This window comes from Anser brachyrhynchus (assembly GCF_964034855.1).
Source record: "Anser brachyrhynchus genome assembly, chromosome: 3".
Lineage (NCBI taxonomy): Eukaryota > Metazoa > Chordata > Aves > Anseriformes > Anatidae > Anser > Anser brachyrhynchus.
In genome coordinates, this window is record NC_137696.1 from 46,364,780 (window position 1) to 46,380,640 (window position 15,861).

General features: G+C 39.0%; 1 protein-coding gene across 1 annotated transcript in view; it reads left to right on the top strand.

The window, feature by feature from the left end:
• TARBP1 (tRNA guanosine 2 -O-methyltransferase TARBP1) overlaps positions 1 to 15,861 on the top strand; it is a 43,233-nt gene that overhangs the window by 6,645 nt on the left and 20,727 nt on the right. Inside the window, exons 7-12 of the mRNA XM_080588344.1 lie at positions 841 to 976; positions 1,971 to 2,067; positions 2,980 to 3,069; positions 4,813 to 4,951; positions 12,517 to 12,613; positions 12,918 to 13,093. Of these exons, the coding sequence (XP_080444470.1) occupies positions 841 to 976; positions 1,971 to 2,067; positions 2,980 to 3,069; positions 4,813 to 4,951; positions 12,517 to 12,613; positions 12,918 to 13,093 (735 nt within the window). The remainder of the gene's footprint in view (positions 1 to 840; positions 977 to 1,970; positions 2,068 to 2,979; positions 3,070 to 4,812; positions 4,952 to 12,516; positions 12,614 to 12,917; positions 13,094 to 15,861) is intronic.

Below are 15,861 nucleotides of genomic sequence, written 5' to 3' on the forward strand. Positions count from 1 at the left end.
GAGAAGAGAGAATTCTTCAGAGACTTAGAGGGATGCTGCTGTAACAAGTTACAAAATTGTTTTAAGGAAAACTCGGGGGCACTTATTTTTTTATTAAAAAAGAGACAAAAATAACCACAACCCGTTGTTCTGAAGATGAATAGTTTTTGCAGATTCTTTTTTCTTTGTCAGTTTAGATAATGCTGTGCTGTGTAAAATCTTTAGAACTATTCTGTGTTGGTGTTCATTTCTTTTTTGTTGTTGGTTGTTTTTTTTTTTTTGCTTGTTTGTTTGTTTTTATAAATCAACCTATCTGCCAGACCTTTTTGGTCACAACCTGTGTAGTTAGCACTCTTTCTTTTGAAGCCCTAAGGCAGAAGCTGAATAAGTTTTTTTTTTTTTTTGTTTTTGTTTTTTTGTCAGGTTGGATACAGGAAGATTTCTGGGATGTCTCCCAAATTTTGGTGGTAGCATAGGATGAAAAGGAGCAACCTGTTAAAGACCAGAATTTAATATATGGTCTAATTGGATGAAATCAGGGTAGAACCAGTTCTATTCAATATACTCTATTCGCAGGTACATATTGTTGTAGGAAACACCTTACATGCTTGTAGTGCCATAGATGCTGTTATTTCTTTGCCCTTTCCTATGGCATGTATTTTGTTTATCACAAAGTCAGGGGTCTGTGATTAGCAACTTGGAGATACCATTTGTCAATCATTTAGTTTTCAGAAATGATTTTAAATGTGCAATGTGAGTGCATCATAATGTTCTCCTGCTGGGATCTTTGTCATTTAAATGCGTTGGAAAGCAGAAAATCACACTTGGTTTGTTTATATTTTGTTTACTTTTTATTTTAAGGTAGTTTCCTGTTAAAGTTTATTCAGAAGATGACAAGTCGGCATTGGTGTGCTGTTCCCATCTTGTTTCTTTCTATGGCTCTGGCGTGTATCCCTGCATGTAAAGTACTGGGAACTGATGGACTTCAGGCTTTAAGGTAAAATGTGTACTGCCTTGCATTCTTTCCTACTTCTTGTAAGGAAACATGCTGAACATCTGGAGAGCCAGGATTTTGTTCATGTTTGTTACTTCTGGGAGGATGTGGTGGTTGCACATGACAAAGGAAAGTTGTCTCTTCTTTATACCTAAATCGCAGAAGAATGTAATTCAAGAACTAAAGTATTTGTATCACTATGTGACCTAGAATTAGTTTTACATTTTAGTCATTTGCCATTGCTTCTTTTTTTGGCATCGTTTTTTTTCCCGATCATCCATACTTCCTGACTGATACGTGTCAATCAACTTTTATTTTAAATACATTAAAACCTTGTGTAATGGCAGTTGAGCCTACATCTGGAGACAGCCCGCAAATTGATACCTGAAAGACCTGTAAATAGAAAGCTAGGTGAAAGTTACTGGCATGCACTTTGTCCTTAATTGCACTGATTTTTTGGAAGTGCCTGCATTCACTTTCCAGATCTGTTAAGTCAGTAATTATTCCAGTTTAATTGAATTTGAACTTTGAAATAAAATCTTATGGGTGGACTAAGGAATATTGAATAAAAGTAATTTACAAAGAATAAAACAGACACGTCTGCTGATAAGAGAGCAGTGAGGGTTTCATCCAGCTTCTTTCAGTGCTAGTGTAAGAATTTGATGACATACATAATTTACTTTCCTATTTGTTAGAAGTAGAAATGCAAATATTAAATTATCACTTTGAACTGATGTGATCACAGAAAATTCTCCTGTACTTTTTCAATACTTTTAATATTGTCATATACATTTATCCAAGCTTTAACCTCAGTTTTTGAAAGTACGTAGAGCAGTAGTCTGGAATTAGGATTGTATTCTGTCTGATTAGGGCAAAGATTGTTATACTTAATATGTATTTTAAATACAATCTAATATGTGGAAAATCGTTAGTAAGTAGGAAATGTTTAAACTTCCTAAACATGTATTTTCTACAGTACATATTTTTCTCTTTGCAGAGATGTGCTGCAGTGTACCATGATTACACATCAGATTTTGTTGCGTGGAGCTGCTCAGTGCTATCTTCTTCAAACAGCTATGCATTTGACAGATGTGGTGAGTTTTTTCTTCCTGTTGGTGATACAAATACACCAACGCTTGTACTGTGTAAACAGATGATTAAAAAATTGCTAGACACAACATTGAACAACTGGTTTTATTGGATTTGCAATTTTGTTATTGACTTCTTAAAAAAAGTATGAGTACTTAAGAATGAGTATACTTCTGTTAATTCTGGTTTTCATAGAATGAATTTATTTCATTACCATTTATTCGTTGATATTATCTTGTAGGGTTTTCATTAATCTAAGGATTAGTATTCTATTATGATATTCACTATATAAACTCCAGGTTTTAACAGATAGGAACTGAATGGACTTCTGTGAGTACCTAAGAGAGTAAAAGTATTCCTGATATCAGAATGATAAAATTATTGTTAATGATGAAATAGCAAAAAAGCTTTATTCAGTAGTCAAATTGTTTATGTTCTGGCTGTCTTATGATATGCTTGCTTTCTTAGATGAGTGGAGTATCAGCATTCCTCTTCAATTATAGGCTTCTGTGTTACAGCTAGAGGAACGGAAATTTCCTTTCAGAAATAGAGAAATAAGACTTACTGGTGACTGAACATTTATGTCATTCATTTAAAAGATGTTAATAATGGATATCACTATTATTCTAGTCATTCATTAATTTGCAGATAGATTTCAGATGGGTGTTGGAACTAGATGATCTTTAAGGTCCCTTTCAACCCATTCTATGATTTTAATACTTGAGAGAATTAAGTTACATTCCTTGATAAAGGTACGCTGGTCCCTAAGAGCCAAAAATGAGTCTGTACCATGGAAAGGCAAGGTCAATTTCTTCTTCTACAACATTTGCTAGATGAAAGTGACTTCCTGAGTCCTTAGGTAGATGTTATTCATTGTATATTATGTTAACAACTATTGTCTTAATTGATTTCTTCAGGAGAAAGTGTCTTTTCCAGAAGTTTCAAGCTTTCTTCTGTGCCTTAGACCAGATGAATCCCTAAGGAGAGATACTATGTTATGGATAGAGGTGAGAACTAAAGGTACTTATATATTCACCAAACACTTTTTAAAATACCTGTACAAATGCATAATATATTATTGTTAATATTTAAATGGTTAGCAACTTCTGCATTGATGCATTCAGGACTTTCTGGATATGGAGTCCTAATGGATTTGTGTTTCAGTTGGAAGCTGTGATTTATTTTTTTTTTTTAATACTACAGAGTTAATGTTAACCCTAAACAAATTATTTGGCAGATTTGAAACAAAAAGGAATTCTAAGGTATGCCATCATAGTTGTTGAAAGTAAGGGAGAGAAGAAAAAGGTGACTTTTTCCTCTCTTCATGCAGAAATTCTCAATTCTATGGAAGAAAAATCTTTTTTGAGGCAGAGGCTTTTTTGAACACGGGAGCTTGTATACACCAGTTCACCACGTTTCTTAGAGTTTCTCTAGTATATCTAGTATTGTAGCTGTTGGGTTTAACCATGTTGAAATGCAAATCAGAATCAGTTCTTACTGAGACTTTGGTCCCTGAATACTGGTCCTTCAAGAGGCTTTGATGTGTTGATCACAGTCCTAGTCTTCTGCATCCTTTGCCATTGTTGTAGGAACTAAAATAACTACTGGTAAGCCTGTACTAGTATCTGTAATCTCTCCCATCAGGGATCCATGCTCACTCCTCTAAATCGTTGGTAACTTCAAGGAGAGAGTGCGAAGCAGGGCATCCTATGGAATCCACGGAGCCACGACTTGGGCTTCTCTCTCTACTTTTATTAAGGATACCAGGTGGATGTAACATCCTCAGCTGAAGCTGTTCTTGGTCATCGGATCCACAGGCAGTTATTTCTCTATATTATATATTTTTCTCTCTCCTCTGGCTAATTCCTTCTCCTTCTTTCCCCTAAACTATGTTGTAAAACTTCATTTGATGAAAAACTTTTTTTTAAGTTTATCTTTAGAGTGATAGTCTGCTAGAATGGTGCATGTTTTTCCCTTTCTCTTAGTTCTGAAGGTAGTGTCTGAGTATGCATCCTGAGACTCTCTGAATGGGCCAGTATATGGGCCAAAAAAATGTATGAGCTGCCTCTGATTTGCATGTAGCTTGGATGAACCCAGCACAGGCAGGAGTAACAGGGTAATCTCTAAAGGAGAAATGTGCCTAGGGTGTAGAGTGAGATTCTGCATTGCAAATTTACAGAGGGTGTATGTGTTATGTCTTTGTAAGGTGCAAAATGCTATGGAAAAAAATCAAAGAAATTATTTTGTATATAGGATATGCAGAACCAGATGATTAAGTAGCCATAGTTTTGGCTGATTGTCTAGCAATGCGATAAGAAGGTTTGTGCGGAGTGACCTCTTGTTATATATGCTGTACCTTCATCCTATTCAATTGTTTTTTGGCACAGAAGTTGAAATAAAAGCGCAGCTCTCATTAGATAACATTCAATGGTCAGAAGCCTTTTTGAGATAAGGGGATTTTTTTACCCGCGTTATATTGAAGAGTTGTTTTTTTTCATTAAAATGGTACCAATAATTTCATTTTTTTGGGTACTCTGAACTAGTCTGTGGAAGAAACGTTTTCTGTATTTGAGGAGAGTAGTCTGTTAGGCCTCCCAGTAGTTCCAGTGAAAGCCTTTCATGGTGCGGATCTGTTGATGTAACAGTTGATATTTGACAGTGCTTCAACATACTGCTGTTACCTTGCTAAAGTAATGTCAGTACAGAGCTAGCAGATACAGTTAAATAGTAACATACTGGTTTTAATTTAGCTTTGCAGTTGGCTGCAAGTGAATGACAGAAACTTCAGAAAGTCCATGCGCTCTGATTTTGAGCATCAAGAGACATCATCACTATGTCTGTATGTACGCGGCCTTGTGGTAGAGTATCTTAAGACACCAGCATCTGAAAGTAAGTTCAATATTTGTTAGTATAAAAAGTTATTGAAGATAATTAAAAAAAAAAAAGTACTTTGGATTTTAGAAGTTACTAATTTGTTTATATTGTACTGTTAGCGTAGCAACCACATAACCACCAAGTGATTATATGAAGGTGCTTTATTCAGCGCTGGAAGCCGGGGCAGGTGCCCAAATCTGGCTTCAAGTCCCGTTACTTCCCAGCCATTATTTATACATTCAACATTACGTAAGGCATACATATTCATTACAGGTTGCAACATCAGCCTTGCATTCCATTCTAATTAGCTCCCCTCCCCTTTGCACATGCGTGGCGTACTCTGGTGGTCGTCCAGATGAAGTAAGGAGTCTTCCTCTCCGCTAAACTTTTCACCTTTCTTACTCAACGCATGCTCCCTCCGCTCCTTGGTTCTGCTTCAACTCATTTCATCATTTCCAGGCCCTTATCCAAGGTCAGGTTGTACCTGTTCCCTCCCAGGGTTCCCCTTCAATGATTCTTTTGATTGTTCAATGTACTCCCTAAGTTTCCAGTATACATAGATTAATTGATAATGTAAGTACATTTGGCAATGCTTAATTATACTGTATGTCCCATTACCTAAGAGACATTAGTAAAACATCCATTCGATTCTCCCCAACACTAACATTTCCCCCCTTTGAAAATACTTCACTCATACCAAGAGCAAGTATTTTCATTACTATTAAAACATAATTATATACATCCTGTTTACCGGTAACATGCATATTCGGGTTCGGTTCAGGAGACTGATAAGGTTTTCCATACATGATTTCATAGGGACTTACTGACATCCCACTTCTTGGCTTTATTCTAATTCTTAGCAAGGCTATTGGTAAGGCCTGTGGCCACTGTATCTTAGCTTCCTGACAGATTTTGCTTAATTGTCCTTTTAAAGTTTGGTTCATCCTCTCTACCTGACCACTAGATTGAGGCCTCCATGGGGTATGTAAGTTCCAGGTAATTCCCAGTAACCTACTAACCTCCTTAACCACATTGGCAATGAAATGTGGTCCCCTGTCTGAAGAAATACCCAATGGTACACCAAATCTAGGGATTATTTCCTGTAGTAACCATTTTACCATTTCCTTTGCTTGGTTGGTGCGACAGGGAAGGTCCTCCGGCCATCCTGAAAAAGTATCAACCCCTACCAATAGGTATTTATAACCTCTTGCTTTAGGCAGTTCCACGAAGTCTATTTGCCAGTAATCTCCAGGCTCTATCCCAGCCCTAGTTCTTCCCATCTCAGCATGTTTCCTTGCTACCGGATTATTCTTTAAGCAAAGCTCACATTTTGACATTACTGACTTTGCCATTGTTAACATGTGTACCGAGATGACACCTCGTTTCAAATAGGTCACCATTGCTCCTGCACCCCAGTGACATTCATTATGTTTTATTTGTAAGATTTCTCGCATTACTATAGGAGGCACTATGAGTTGTCCTGTCGTAGTCACATACCATCCGTCAGGATTCTTCTGGGCCTTCATCAAATTTGGAAGTCTCTCATCTTCTGCCAAATACTTTGGGTCTTTAGGTAATTTAAAACAAGAGAGGCCTACCTTTGATGGAATTAGAGCCATTACTTTCCATACTTCACGCGCAACCTTCCGGGCCGTCAAATCTGCCAGTCTGTTACCTTCTGCAATCTCTGACACCCCTCCTTGATGGGCTTTACAATGCATTATGGCCACCTGTTGGGGTTTCTGTACAGCTGTTATTAATTTCAATATTTCTTCCTGGTATTTTATATTAGTCCCTTGTGAGGATAGCATTCCCCTTTCTTTCCATAATGCCCCATGTACATGAACTACCCCAAATGCATATTTTGAATCTGTCCAAATATTCACGTTCTTACCCTCGCGTAGTTCCAGGGCTCGTGTCAGGGCGACTATTTCTGCTCGTTGTGCTGAAGTCCCTGGAGGTAGGGAATTTGCCTCAATCACTACCTTTGATGTTGTTACCGCGTATCCTGCATAACGAGTCCCATTTTCCACAAAGCTGCTTCCATCCGTGAAAAGTTCCCAATCCGGTCTCCCCAGAGGCTGATCCTTTAAGTCTGTTCTGCTGGCATAGGTATGTTCGATGATCTCCACGCAATCATGACTGAGGTCTCCTTCCTCCGTAGTTGTTCCTAGAAACACTGCTGGGTTCAATAAGTTAGTAGTTCGTAAGATTACATCATCTTGCTCAGTTAGTATAGCTTGATATTTCATCATTCGGCTGGGCGACAGCCAATGGCCTCCCTTTTGCTCCAATACCGTAGTCACCATATGTGGCACGAACACCTCAATTCGTTTCCCTAATGTGAGCTTCCTGGCTTCCTGTATTAAAAGGACTGTGGCTGCCAAGGCCCTTAAACACGAGGGCCATCCAGCGCTTACCGCATCCAATTGTTTAGAAAAATACCCCACAGGTCTTTTCCAGCTCCCAAGTCGCTGGGTCAGTACTCCTAATGCCAATTGTTGTCTCTCATGCACAAACAGCTGGAAGTCCTTTGATAAGTCCGGCAAGCCCAAGGCGGGCGCCTTTATCAGGGCTTCTTTTAATTTCTTAAAGGCCTCTTGTTGTGGCTTTCCCCAGGTAAATGTACAGGCCTTTTGGGTTTCATAGAGGGGCTTTGCTATGAGTCCATAGTCCATTACCCACAGTCTACACCACCCGGCCATACCTAGGAAAGCCCGTAGTTGGTGCAAATTTCGCGGCTCGGGGATTTCACAAATAGCTTGTATTCGGTTAACTCCCAATTTTCTTTGTCCTTGAGAAATTTCACATCCCAAATAAATTACTGTTGTGCACGCGATTTGTGCCTTTTGTTTAGAAACCTTGTACCCATTTAGTCCCAATTGATTCAAAATATCAATAGTTACCTGAATACATTCTGACTCTCCTTCGGTAGCTATTAATATATCGTCCACTTATTGTAACAGCAGGTATCGATCCTTTGGTACCTGAATCTGTCCTTGGTTAATCCAATCTTCTATTTCTTTAGCTAGTTGACCGCCGAAGAGGGTCGGGCTATTCTTGAATCCTTGAGGCAATCTTGTCCAGGTCAGTTGCATCTTTCGTCCGTTCCGTGGACTTTCCCATTCAAAAGCAAAGAGTTTTCTACTATCCTTGTCAATGGGTATGCAGAAGAAGGCATCTTTTAAATCAATTACTGTAAACCACTTATATTTCTCTTTTACAGATGTTAACAATGTATAAGGATTAGCCACCACTGGGTGAATATCTTTTGTTATTTCGTTTATTGCCCTAAGGTCCTGCACTAGCCTGTATTCCCCATTAGGTTTCTTTACTGGGAAAATTGGGGTATTATATTCGGATTTGCATTCCTCCAGAATGTGGTAGCTAAGAAATTTATCTATAATCTTTACTATTCCTAGCCTAGCTTCTAGCTTCAATGGGTACTGTTTAATCCGTACCGGTCGTGCCCCTTCCTTAAGTTCAATTTTTACTGGCTGGGCTACTTTTGATTTTTCCAGGCACATCCGTTTCCCAAACTGCAGGCATTACTGCATTTTCTACCTCTTTTGGGATATGAGGAACAGCCTTCTCTTTAATCATTAATATTTGTCCCACTTTTGATTCCGGGATTCTCATAATCAATTCTCCATCTTCAAACATTATGGTAGCGTTTAGTTTAGTTAGCAAATCCCGTTCCAAAAGAGGAATAGGGCATTCTGGTACATATAAAAATTCATGCGTAATTTCTTTGCCTCCAAACCGTGAATCAAGGGGTTGTAAGAACGGCCGTATTTCCTCCTTCTCGGTGGCACCTACAATAGTAGTTTTCCTTTCCCCTATTTTACCACTTAATCTATTGAGCACTGAATATGTGGCCCCTGTATCAATTAAAAATTTTACTTCCTTATTTCCTATTTGAATTTTTACCAAGGGCTCTTTAGTTTCTGCTACCGGATCTCCTAGTCAGCTACTGTACTCCCCCAGAACCATCGCCCTAGCTGCTTCTTGGTTTCGGAACGAATTTCCCCCACCAACGATCAGCTGTCCACGGAGAGGGCACTCGTTTTTCCAATGACCCTCCTCCTTACAATGGGCACATTGGTTAAGACCCAGCTGGTTTCCCCCTGAGCTCGGGTAGCCTCTCCCTGTTCCTCTACCTCGACTGTTAATATTTCCTCTTCCCCTGCCCCTTAATCCTCCATGTTCTCTCCCTTGAATTACTGCTAATAAGTTCTGTTGTTGCCTTTTTGTCGTTTCCTTTTCTCTGTTATTATACACTTTCCAGGCTATTTCCAACAGCCTATCCAAATTTCTCAAATCTGCACCTTCCAACTTTTGCAATTTCTTCCTAATATCCTCTTGGGCTTGTCGCAGGAAAATGAGTGCTAATTGAGCTTTAGCTTGCTCAGTCTCTACGTCTAAATCTGTATATTTCTTAGCAGTTTCTTTCAATCTCTCTAAAAAGGCGGAAGGTGATTCCGCTTTTTCTTGCCTGACATTATACAATTTTGACCAATTTATGGTCCGGGGCATGGCATTCTGTACCCCGACTTGTATCCAATCTTGATATCTCTTCAGCCTCCTTATTCCATCCCCTGTGTTATAATCCCATTGGGGATCCTCGGTGGGGAAGTTTTGATCTAGATTTCCAAGCACTAATCCATTTCGTATATCTTCTCGGGCTCTCTCTCTGGCTGCCCGCAATACCATGTCTTTTTCTGTCGAGTCCATCAAAGTATCCAGGATCACCTGGAGATCATCCCAATCGGGATTTTGGGTTTTAATTATCATTTTCATTACCCTAGCTACTTTATCTGGGTTTTCCCTGTAGGTGCCGGCTGCTTGTTTCCATATCATTAAATCCCCAGCTGAAAAAGGCACCTTAACATATACCAGTCCTTCTGTCCCCACTCCTTGCCTGAGGGGAGTGATTATTTTCCCTCTCTGTTCATTTATAGTTTCTCCTGCACTTCCCTGTTGCCGGGTACTATGTGACACAGGGGAGGCTAAAGTCGGGGATTCTCTATCACTACTGCTATCTTCCTTTTCTCTTTTCCCTCCCTGTTCTGGCTCTTCCGGCAGAGCCGACGGCGCAACTTCCAAATCAATATTTCCATTATTCATTTCCCCATAATACTTATTATTCTCTATTGCCTGATGCTGTATACAGCGTCCCTCCTTAGTACATGCACAACAACGTTCCTCAGTTGAAACTTCAAGCACCATTATTCCACAAGCATGCTGCCATTCAGGCTTTCGGCGCAAATAAAAGAATAATTCCACATATGGCAGTTCATCATATTTTCCTTCCCGCTTGCAAAATAGCATCAATTGTAAAATTGTATTATATTGCAATGTTCCATTCTCAGGCCAAGTTTCTTGGTCCTCTAGTTTATACTGTGGCCACCAAATATTACAATAATCAATCAGCTTTCCTTTCCACATTTCTTGACCAAAACCTCCCTCTTTCCAATGTGCTAGCAAACACCCCAGTGGGGATGTTCGTGGGATAGGTACATCTTTTCCCAGAATTCCTTTAATCTTTTTCATTTTGAGCTTATGATACAAACCCAAAAGCTGCCAGAGCAGCAGCACACTCTCCCAGAAGCTGCCGGAGCAGCAGCGTGCTCTCCCAGAAGCTGCCGGAGCAGCAGCGTGCTTACTACATACCAATAATACCAGGTGCTGACCCTTCAGCACAAACCAATACAATTACCAATACCAAACCACCAATGCCGAACCTGCAGAGCTTTCGCTCTGTCTAACGGACAGCGCCTAGGCTTACCCCGGGAGCTCCCTGCCCAACCGAGCGTGGCTTTCGCCGCGTCTGACCGGCAGGCTTTCCCAACCAAATCGGTACCGAATACCCAAAGTTGAAAGCACCTTTGCTTACCACTCCAGTGGTACGTCGTGAGCAGCGGAGGTTGGTCGTGGTCGACTGCTCCCCGAGAATCCCTCGGTGCCGGCTGGAGCGAAACCGAGACACGATCCGCCTCAGCAGTGCCCACGCAGTCCCATCTGGGTCGCCAAAATGTTAGCGTAGCAACCACATAACCACCAAGTGATTATATGAAGGTGCTTTATTCAGCGCTGGAAGCCGGGGCAGGTGCCCAAATCTGGCTTCAAGTCCCGTTACTTCCCAGCCATTATTTATACATTCAACATTACGTAAGGCATACATATTCATTACAGGTTGCAACATCAGCCTTGCATTCCATTCTAATTAGCTCCCCTCCCCTTTGCACATGCGTGGCGCACTCTGGTGGTCGTCCAGGTGGTCGTCCAGATGAAGTAAGGAGTCTTCCTCTCCGCTAAACTTTTCACCTTTCTTACTCAACGCATGCTCCCTCCGCTCCTTGGTTCTGCTTCAACTCATTTCATCATTTCCAGGCCCTTATCCAAGGTCAGGTTGTACCTGTTCCCTCCCGGGGTTCCCCTTCAATGATTCTTTTGATTGTTCAATGTACTCCCTAAGTTTCCAGTATACATAGATTAATTGATAATGTAAGTACATTTGGCAATGCTTAATTATACTGTATGTCCCATTACCTAAGAGACATTAGTAAAACATCCATTCGATTCTCCCCAACACTAACAGTACTTACTCAAATTCTGCTAAAGTTGTGGCATTCATCATTCTTAAATATGAACTTTTATTTTCTAGTTCCAGTTTTTCTTCACTAAATATTGTCCTGCAGTATTAATTGAAAGTTAAGCCTTAATATTCAATTTTATTGCTGCACTGATGCTAGTCCAGATTTCTTCTGTTAGTCTTTTGGGGATGTATGAAAGTGCTAGAGTATGGGGGCAAAGGAGAACACAAGCAAATGTGGATACAGACAGGTCTGGTAGCCTTGAAAGAAAATCTCTTGCCTTTGACAGGAAAGCTTTGTAAAAGCTTTTTTTACAGCAATGTTTCTAACTTGTTGCATTTACATGAATCTTAGTTTGTAAGCAGTTCTAGGTGGGGGGAGAGAGAGGGGAGGGCTGTATGCAGCTGCTTGGATTGGACCTCCAAAGGATATTTTGCTTTCTAGATTCCCAAAGCCAAAAACATACCAATCAAAAATCCCAAAGCCACTTATGTACTATTTAAGAAATTATTCATAAATACGATGTGTTCCGGTATCATTGATGAAACTTTGGTTAAAAGTTTTTTTAAAAAAAAAAAAATTCTTTTGATAGAATAGCTTTAGTTTTTGATACAATTTCTAGCTAGTTAAAATAATAGGTGATGTTTCTGAGGAAGCATAATGGAATTATGTCCGTGGTTAATTTCTTTTGAATATGCTAATATATTTTTAAAAGCAGTAGATAAGTCTGTGGGGAATCCGCTGCTAAATGCAGCTCATTGCCTAAAATTGATTTTGGTGCAGAGGCAAATGGGATCAACTTCTATGATGTGTAGAGGAAAAGTACTTGTGTTTGAGTTTGTATTTAGGTAAAAGAATGCAAAAAAATAGTAGTAATATTATTTTTAACAGTAGTTGCTTTTATACTATTAATTTCTTTCAATAATTTATTTAAAAAATGCTATTTTCTAAATGCTGTGGAAACCTTAAAATATCTTTAATTAGGAGAAAATTGCTTTATGCCTGACTGGTTTGAAGCTAAGCTTGTTGCAACAATGATTCTGTTGGCTGCCGACGTGGAGCAGATGAGGAATAAATCCAGGTAAGTATGAATTATCTTACTTCACATTTTTGCTCTGTTTTTCTTACCTACCTATGCCCTAAGGGTCTGATAGAAGCCTAATCAAGATGGGAAATTGTCCGTTTGTCTCTGTAGACATCGGGTCAGCCTGATAGACCCTTAGACCTTATCCAAGTATTGCTGCAAACATACTGGGTAACATGTCTATAGATACTTAAGTGGCTTGGAAACCTGTGTCCTGTTTATTTCCATAAGTAAGTGACTTCAGTACTTAAGGCAGATACTCAGAAGAAGACTTTCTTTTTTAATTTTTGTTTTTGTGTAGTGGAAAAAGCAACATAGAATGGATTGAACTAGAGGCTTTCTTGAACCCTCTTCTGGATGTCTTGATGAAACTTGGCAGTAATGCTTACATACCAACACTGAAAACAGATAAAAGCCTACAGCTTCTCTTGAAGTTATTGCAGACCTGTTCGTTAAAATGTTCCAATACGCAAGATGGTTAGTGATGTCTTCAGTATACTGTGTCTTATATTAATTATAGTCTAACTAAAAATAAGGTACTTAATGTTTTAAGGCTATCTTGTCAAATTAATACTAGCCTAGAAGTGAAATTTTTTTTAAGTGGACAAGCTGACATAATCTTTTATGAAATCAGGCTGTGGGTCCAGTCCTACAGAGGCTCTTCTGAAGGTTTCCCAAAGTGGGAATTGAGAACATGGAACCCTAATAAAACATGGTTATCTATTAAGATTAGATTTGCAGTTAGTTAAATTTTGTAGAATGTGCCCATATTACAAGTATCTATAGTCCTGTTCTTTGCTGATGTATGGATTTCAAAAATCATTTAGCCACTTGAAAAAGAAGTTAGTACAGAAACACAGCCTAACCTGCTTAGTTACCCCAGGTTCAGGCAGAAACTTACTCAAGTGCATAAAATGATCCCCCTAGACCTACTGTTGTCTGGGTTGACTGGTAGATATTTTTGTCTCAATTAATGCTGTTCAGACTGCAAAAATTAGGATGACGCTGATTATTTCACAATCTTAGGCATGATTTTAGTTGGCAACTTTAACTGTCTTGTTTTAGTTTGATCTTGGTCAAAAGCAGGACGGTTAAGTGGTGCTCATTTAAGCACAAGCCTGCTGGCATGATTGATGTGGTCCCCCACAGATTGAGCACTTGTAGCCCTTTCAGCTACAAAGTCAGGGCAAAAGCTGTGGAGTCCTTACTACTTTTGATCAGAGGTTTTGTCAATGTGTAACCAGAACAGGTCTATTGTTTGTTTTTTTTCCTGAGAGCAGGTGAAACATTGCAACGTAATTGTCATGATCAGAATGCAGAACTAAAACAAGAGGGAACTTGACATTCGATTTCTGCTTCACCAGATTGTCTTTTTTTTTCCTGTGTTTTATAACATGAAAGACAAGAGTATACTTTGGAGCAGGGGCCACAAATGTAGGCTCTTACATGGGGGAAGAAATGATTTTGGTTTCTGCATCCAGGTTTCATAAAGATGTCTAAATGCAGTCCTGACGTTAAATGCCTAACCTTATTTTAAAATGTGCTTTATAGGGTAACCCCCCTCCTGAATTACAGCTGTTTGACTGAAATGTCGAATGCTAATTATGCAGGCTGTTACAGTTGGTATTGTGGGACGGTCTCTGACTGCTGAGGTGGATTCCTTCAGGTGAAACTAAATTGGAAGATGTGTTTCAACTGCCAGTGTGCTTTCAGATTACAGCACTGGGCTAGAGCAAGCTGGAAGCAGAACCCTCTAAAACACATGAGACTACATGTTAGGTTTTTTATTCCATAAATCATTTCCTTATGTGCTGCTATGCTTGCTAATGTAGATGCAGTAAATTACTTCTGCTTTGGGAATTTGGATGCCTAACTTAGCATTAGTTCTGCTGCCAGAGTTCCGAAGCTATTGCAAGGCTGAGCATCGCAGTATCTTTGTCCTTTTGAATGCTTCCCTCCTGTAGGTGCTATACTACAGCTCATCTTCAGTAGCCTTTCAAGAGGCTTTTGGAGTTGGACTTGTAGTATTACATCTGTTTGTGTTAAGAAAAGTAATTCTTCTGTTATTTCCTACAATGTTGTCATGGTTCTTCATCTTGCACGGGGGAGCCAAGTAATAAATCTTGCTTCCAGAGCTGCGAATAGACTGCATTGGTGGTTGGGGGGGTGGGAAATGTAATGCTGTAGAATACAAAAGCTTTGCTGCTATGAAGGTGAACAGTCCTTTCTGTCAAATGGAAAATGAGAAAATGTTAGGGAAGAAGAAATGATTTTTTTTAAGCTTCTAAAACAAAAATAATAATTAGAAAGTGCTTTTATTTAAAAATGCTGTAATGGGGACAGACATATATCTGAAAGCAGCAGTATTTTTCCAGAGGTCTTGCTGTCTGTACAGCTGTGAGACTTCACTGTTTTAAACAGTAAGCATTTGCTATTTATTGTTTTTGATAGTGTTATAGAACCACTGATAGCAAATTGTGGTTTTCTTTCTTAAATGTTTTATCTGAAGAATTTCTGAATTTTAATTGCAGAAGACTTTTTAGTGATTTGAAACTTCAGTCACATTAAGAAAAAAATGATTAAATGTTAGTAATGTGACGTAGTTAAACTGCTTGTTCTATACGCATAAAGCATTAGAAATTCAGCCTGGTGAGCCATTTTAATAGGGAGCATTGAAGATAATCACAATATTGATTTGGAACTTCTGGAAGTGCATCCTGTTTTATTTCTACTTTTTGAAGGTCTTCCTCTATTTCATAAAAACTTGTGCTGAATTAAGTTTAACTCAAGGTCAACAAGTGAAAAATAATCAGTAGATATATCCTCTGGGTAACTCCCCTAAATACAGAAACTAATGACTTACAGTTTTAGAACAGGATGGTCATGCAGAGGATTTTAGCTCTATTTTCATATTGATATATTATTTCTTTGGCTTTCAGTGCCAGCTAGCTCTCACCCTTTTGAAGCACAGATTGAAGTGTGTTTGTAGATAAGTGTGTTTTACCAGGGGTAAAGATTGGTCTCTATCTAAACCTCAATTATCTTTAAACAGTATAAAACAACAAAACAAAACCAAAAACCCCACCGTTTTCACTTCTGTACATATTAGAGAACTGCGTTTTTCTTGCATACAATTAATTGCTGGATGTGAAAACTCTGTTCTTTATTAAGGAATATGTTTATGAATAAGGTGTTTGTGCACAGGGATGGAACTACGGTGAGTGTGCAATAAAAAATGGAAAATC